The sequence below is a fragment of the Microtus pennsylvanicus genome, chromosome 1 (assembly GCF_037038515.1).
Source record: "Microtus pennsylvanicus isolate mMicPen1 chromosome 1, mMicPen1.hap1, whole genome shotgun sequence".
NCBI classification, from domain to species: domain Eukaryota; kingdom Metazoa; phylum Chordata; class Mammalia; order Rodentia; family Cricetidae; genus Microtus; species Microtus pennsylvanicus.
Window position 1 is genome coordinate 27,135,568 of NC_134579.1, and position 6,585 is coordinate 27,142,152.

A 6,585-nucleotide genomic window follows, 5' to 3' on the forward strand; every position below is an offset into this window, starting at 1 on the left:
ACATCTGACAGCGGGTATCATATTTATGATGCTACTCTGTAAGGAAAAATAATTTCTAAAAGTTTTAACAAAAACATCAAAATGTCAGATAAATAAATTGCAATAAGCAAGGTCATTTGAAAAGGGATTGTAGGCAAGGCACTTCTAGAGACAATGCTTTTTCTAGTGATAATCCAAACAGAAGGCCTGAGGTTTTTGGAGTATGCAGAAGGTATGGAAAAAGCCAGCATTGGCCTAATGAATGCAGATCAACAATGGACAGGCAAGGCAATTTGTTTGCAGAGTTTGGAAAATTAAATTGCAGCATACCATACATATTGAAGATTTCAATAGACAACGTCTCTTTCTGAAAATTGTGATTCTGCAATTACACATTTATTTGAAGTTATGGCCATCATGGAGATATATGCACAAATTAAAACTGACAATATTCTAGCATATGTCTCCAGTAAAATAAAGTAGTTTTTCACATATTACAATATAAAGCATATTACAGGCATACTACACTGTTATACATGGCAAGCAGTTATAGAAAGAACTAATTGAACTTTAAGATATACTTAATAAACAGAAAAAAAACACAGTGATAGATTACACAGTGTTTTATTAACTTAAAATATTTTAAATGCTAATGAGAAAGTAAAAACAGCTATGGAGAGACATTGAATAGTAGAAAAAAATTGCTGAATTAAATCATCTTGTATATTTTAAAGAGATCTTGACTTTAGAATGGAAACAAAGATATGTGTTATGCTGGGGAAGAGGTTTTGCCTTTGTTTCCACAGGAGAAGAAAAGCTGTGGATACCATCAAGATTGAAGTATATTAGATTTGAACAGGAGAGACCTCATGCATACGGAGAAGAAGTCAGGACTGCGAGGGGGTTGGTCCACCCACTGAGACAGTGTGCCTGATCTAATAAGATCACACCAAAGCCAGCTGAACTGGGACTGAACGAGCATGGGATCAAGCCAGACACTATGAATGTGGCTGACAGTGGGGGCTGACTGAGAAGCCAATGATAATGGCATTGGAATTTGTTTTTACTGAATGTACTGGCTTTTTGCAATCCTAGTCTGTTTGGATGCACACATTCCTCGGCATGGATTGAGGGGGGAGGGCCTTGGACTTCCCACAGTACAGGGTCCACTGCCTTCTCTCGGGACTGGAGGAGAATGGGTAGGGTGAGTTGGGGAGCAAGAGGAAAATGCAAGAAAGGGAGGAAGTGGAAATTTTGAGTGGTATTATTTATAAAGCAATATTTTTTTTAAAGGAACTCACCAGAGTTAGGGTTGAAACAGGATTTTGCTTTTATCTTTCCAGATAAAGATAAGAAATCCAGAAAATTAGAGATGTTTCACTGAACAAGTGAAACATCATCAAGGAACAAATCCCAAGAAAAAGAGTAAACTGGTCAAATGGTATTAACTATCTCCAACTGATTGCCCTGAAATCCCAGCTCAGAGCCCCAGATTTTCACTGGCACCCATGACACTATGTTGCCTGAGTGCCTCCTGCCCCTTCCTGCTGGAGGACCACATGATGCTGAATGCTATGTTCTACCTAGCCAGCATTGCCACTAAGCTAACAAACACCAGCCATAAGTTCATCTTTTGCCTATAAACTGCTCAGGATAGTCAGATGTTTGAGTTCCTATGAGAATTATACGAACACTTTACAGTACATTGAACTCAGAAATACTTAATCCTCAGAATGCCAAATACAAACGAGTTAGACATTGTGTAAATCTTGGCAGGAATAGCTTCATTATTGTAAATAGTTTTACTGTGTTATGATGGAGAAGGGTCATCTGTCTATATGTTACTTTCATTGGTTAATAAAGAAATTGCCTTGGCCCTTTAATAGGACAGGAAATTAGGTAGGCGGAGTAAACAGAACAGAATGCTAGGAGAAAGAAGCTGAGTCAGGCAGTCACCATGATTCCTCCACCCGAGACAGAGGCAGGTTAAGATCTTTCCTGGTAAGCTACCTCGTGGTGCTACACAGATTACTATATATGGGTTAAAGCAAGATATGAGAATTAGCCAATAAGAGGTTACAGATAACGGGCCAGGCAGTATTTAAAAGAATACAGTTTCCGTGTTATTATTTTGGGGCATAAGCTAGCCAGCCATGTGGGAGCCGTGCGGCGGGAAGGGGCCCGTTGCTCCAGCTACAGTGTTAGAGTTTAAACCTTTCCTTTTCATTTAGACAAAACGGTGAAATGTTTCAGGACGTCTGATCACACTCTGGGCCATGAGTTGTGTTATTTATTAGAAAATCCTGTTTCTAGTTCTGGTGTGGCTTTGCCAGTGCAAATGCCTTTAATCCAAGAGCTTTCTGCTTATTGTAAACAAGATTAAATAAAAACAACATTCTATAGGTTAAGAGGCAGAGGAATCAACTGGGAAGTAACCATAGGGTGATTTACTTACCTCTCTGAACAAGCAGGTTTTCACCATAACATCTGGCTCCTGAGTCTTTATTGGCAAAGTGGAAGGATTGGGATTTAAAAAAACAATATACAGATGAATCTAATTTCATGAAATAAATTCAACTAAATTTACAACCAAAAATTGAGCCTAGGCCTGTGAAGTCAATAAGTACACTCTACTTTGCTGCCTTCTTCCAAGGCTTTCCAGATATGAATGCTCTTTGCTGAGACAGCTGTGATCTGGTCCTCACTTCTCCTTCCTCCATCTCCTGCTGTGGAACTCCTGAAGTCTGAATACTTTAACCCTGCTCTCCAGCCCATGGACTCTATTGTTAGAGAATCCCTGCTCTGGCCCAGCCCTGGCATTTCCCTTTGGGTCACAACTGAGACAGCCCTAAAGTTGTAGTCTGTGTGCACCTGTCCCTGGTCATCTATGGTCTGTTCCAGGAGACCAGTACTACCTTCTGGACCAAGCTGACACACTAAAGGACAATACACTATTGCTTTCTTTTTCTGGCTCTTATTGCAAACAAACTACACCCAAATCTTTGAAGTTGACAATCAGGCTAAAACAAATGACTATAAATGTTCAGCAATGTTTCTAGGTTGGCTGAAGCATCAGTAAGATGCCCTGATTTCTAGTCTCAGTTATTACCACTTAAGACCGTTGTCATTCTCCTTTCAAATATTTTGAGAACATAGGGAGAAATAGTGCCTAAACTCTGGGTAGAAGAGATTTCATTATTTCAGATAAAAAGAAGTACCTTTTTTGAGATTCTTTGGAAAAAAAAAAGAAAGTTGATGATTCTATTCTCTTGGCTGAAAATTCATACATAATATACTTAAATAGTTTTTTTCTCTGAAAATATACAAAAACCTGTGAAATATATAATAATTACTCTTGATGGATAACATTTTAGTCATATACCTCAACCATAGGCAATGCTCACATTTCTGTGTCTTATTTGCATTCAAATTACAATCTTCCAATTATTAATTAATACAAATAAGGAGTATTCCCCAACCAAATTAATTATTCTCAACATAATATGCATAAATTTTGATCTTTAATGATGCCCACATATCCATAAATACAAACATAATAACAATATCATAATAGTAAGAAAAATGAACTAAGGCCTCAGATTGCATAAATTTATTGGATTAAAATTTCAGTTATCAGACACTTTGAATGAGCAGCAAATAGCAGAATAACAATAGCACAAAATTTAAGGTATAATAGGAATTACACATTAAGATTCTCTCAGAGGTTGAATTTGAATGATTGTTAGTAGAAAGAGAAACAGTAGAATATGAGAATAATAGATCATCTACAGGACATAGAGAAATTTATTTTGATATTATAGGAATATGAAGACTTAGAAGTCAGATTCTTAGAAGGCAATTCCATAGATTGATCTATAACAAGAAGGTTGGAATGTTGTAGAAGCCAAGTATGCTGGGTAGTAGAATCTAGACCCATAACACAGGGAAGGGAAGTAAGAGACGCCACAATTAAGAGATTTGAAGCCACTGGATCCACAGCCCCCTGAGTAGCAGCTTCTAGATCCATAGCCCAGGGAATGACAGCTGTTGGATCCAAAGCCCAGAGAACCATAATATGTTCCCTGGTAGGGACTGCAAGGTGTGGAGCTCCTCGGGTAGTAGCAGGCTCTCTGGCAAGGCCTGGATGTCACACAGGGCTTCTGGCAGCGGGTGGGCTCAATGCAGGTCTCCTGACAGCCAGTGTTCACAGTGGATTCCACCAGGCAGGGTCTGGGAGAGAAACTGGTAGTGGTGTAGACCAGGTTGCTGGGGTAGGAAGAGCCACAGGAGGAACCTGAAGAGGGCAGGCAGCGTCTAAAGGAGCTGGAGGAGAAGTTTCCAGAGCAGCAGCTGTAGGCCATATTGACAGGAGATGTGAGCTCAGCTGGATGCAATGAGAGGATTCTGAGTTTGGATGTCACCCTGTGGAGAGCTGGGTTTATATACTCTCAGCAACAGGTGTGGTACCCAACAGTCTCATCCTTGATGCATCTATGTGTTTCCTGGTTTTAAAATGTGGAACAGTAATCTCTGTAATTGTAGTTGTGTTTGAATAGTTTTCTGCACAGTATATTTATGAGTGTTGTAACAAAAGTCAAAGAGCTACTCCTATCTACAAAATGCTATAACTATTTTATATTAATTCCTTTCCCATCATAGCTATAGCAGCCCTTCCCAGTCCTCTACCATGGGCTACCTGCTTGTACTTGGTGGTATATTCTTGCTTCTGCTAGTGAATGCTTCTTCCCTAAAACTGGAGAAGGAGATGATGTTAGTCATCTGGATACTGGATCTGTTTCTATATGAATGAGAACATTCACAAGATTGTTCCATCTTATCAACCTCTATTGCCATCCTGTCAAATTTCCTTATGGTAATTCAGTGTGGGGGAAAAGAACACAATTTTACCGTGGATTACCGTTACACATTGTGTATCAAATTGAATAGCTAAAGATACAAAATAGATTAAAGCAGCATACTAACAAGGGGAGCTGGAAACTGGGGGCAGGTATTGGGTATTCACAGGGAGGTTGTTGAAAATTATCTCAAATGAAAGAGCTCCACTTGTTCAATGAAGGGAGGAAATATCCATAATAATAAAAATGAAGGAACAGGGAGGGATTCACACTCTTTCCATTGAGCACTTTGATTGTGTTTTTGTTGGTTTATTTGTATTTTTTAAATTTATTTATTTATTAAGGATTTCTGCCTCCTCCCCGCAACCGCCTCCCATTTCCCCCCCCCTCCCCCGATCAAGTCACCCTCCCTCATCTGCTCCAAGAGCAATCAGGGTTCCCTGACCTGTGGGAAGCCCAAGGACCGCCCACCTCTATCCAGGTCTCCTAAGGTGAGCATCCAAACTGCCTAGGCTCCTCCAAAGCCAGTACGTGCAGTAGGATCAAAAACCCACTGAGATTGTTCTTGAGTTCTCAGTATTCCTCATTGTCCTCTATGTTCAGCTAGTCCTGATTTATCCCATGCTTTTTCAGACCCAGGCCAGCTGGCCTTGGTGAGTTCCCGATAGAACATCCCCATTGTCTCAGTGTGTGGGTGTGCCCCTTGCGGTCCTGAGTTCCTTGCTCGTGCTCCGTCTCCTTCTGCTCCTGATTTGGACCTTGAGATTTCTGTCCCGTGCTCCTCTGTCTCTGTCTCTTTTCATCGCCTGATGCAGGTTAATATTCATAAGGATGCCTATGTGTTTGTCTTTGGGTTCACCTTCTTACTTAGCTTCTCTAGGAACATGCATTATACGCCCAATGTCTTTTATTTATGGCTAGAAACCAAATATGAGTGAGTACATCCCATGTTCCTCTTTTTGGGTCTGGCTTACCTCACTCAGGATAGTGTTTTCTATTTCCATCCATTTGTATGCAAAATTCAAGAAGTCCTTGTTTTTTACTGCTGAGTAATACTCTAATATGTATATATTCCATACTTTCTTCATCCATTCAGATCCATATCTATCACCATGCACAAAACTCAAGTCCAAATGGATTAAAGACCTCAATATCAGTCCGAACACACTGAACCTGATAGAAGAGGAAGTGGGAAGTACTTGGGCACATGGGCACAGGAGACCACTTCCTACGTATAACCCCAGCAGCACAGACACTAAGGGCATCATTGAATAAATGGGACCTCCTGAGGCTGAGAAGCTTCTGTAAAGCAAAGGACACTGTCACTAAGACAAAAAGGCAACCCACTTACTGGGAGAAGATTTTCACCAACCCCGCAACTGACAAAGGTCTGATCTCCAAAATATATAAAGAAAACAAGAAACTAGACCGTAAAAGGTTTATTTGTATTTTTAAAGGGAAGATTTTGGAAATTTTTTTATTTTTTATTTTTCTGGTTCTTTTGATACAGGGTTTCGCTGTAGCTTTGGAGTCTGTCATGGAACTAGTTCTTGTAGACCAGGTTGGCCTCACACTCACAGAGATCCTCCTGCCTTTGCCTCCTGAGTGCTGGGATTAAAGGTATGTGCCACAACCGCCCTACATGATTTTGGAATATTGTAAGGCTGTCTTGGAATGTGTTCTCTCTCCTCTGCCCTCTCATCCTCAGTGATGAGACTGAACATATATGACATCTTTTCTACTACACTTT

At 40.2% G+C, this 6,585-nt stretch overlaps 1 protein-coding gene across 1 annotated transcript; it reads right to left on the reverse strand.

The window, feature by feature from the left end:
- Positions 1–3,827: 3,827 nt before the first annotated feature.
- LOC142838491 (keratin-associated protein 13-1-like) lies at positions 3,828–4,355 on the reverse strand. Its single transcript, XM_075953961.1, has one exon. It carries the CDS (start codon positions 4,338–4,340, stop codon positions 3,828–3,830), a length of 513 nt encoding a protein of 170 aa, XP_075810076.1. The 5' UTR covers positions 4,341–4,355.
- Between the last annotated feature and the right edge of the window lie 2,230 nt (positions 4,356–6,585).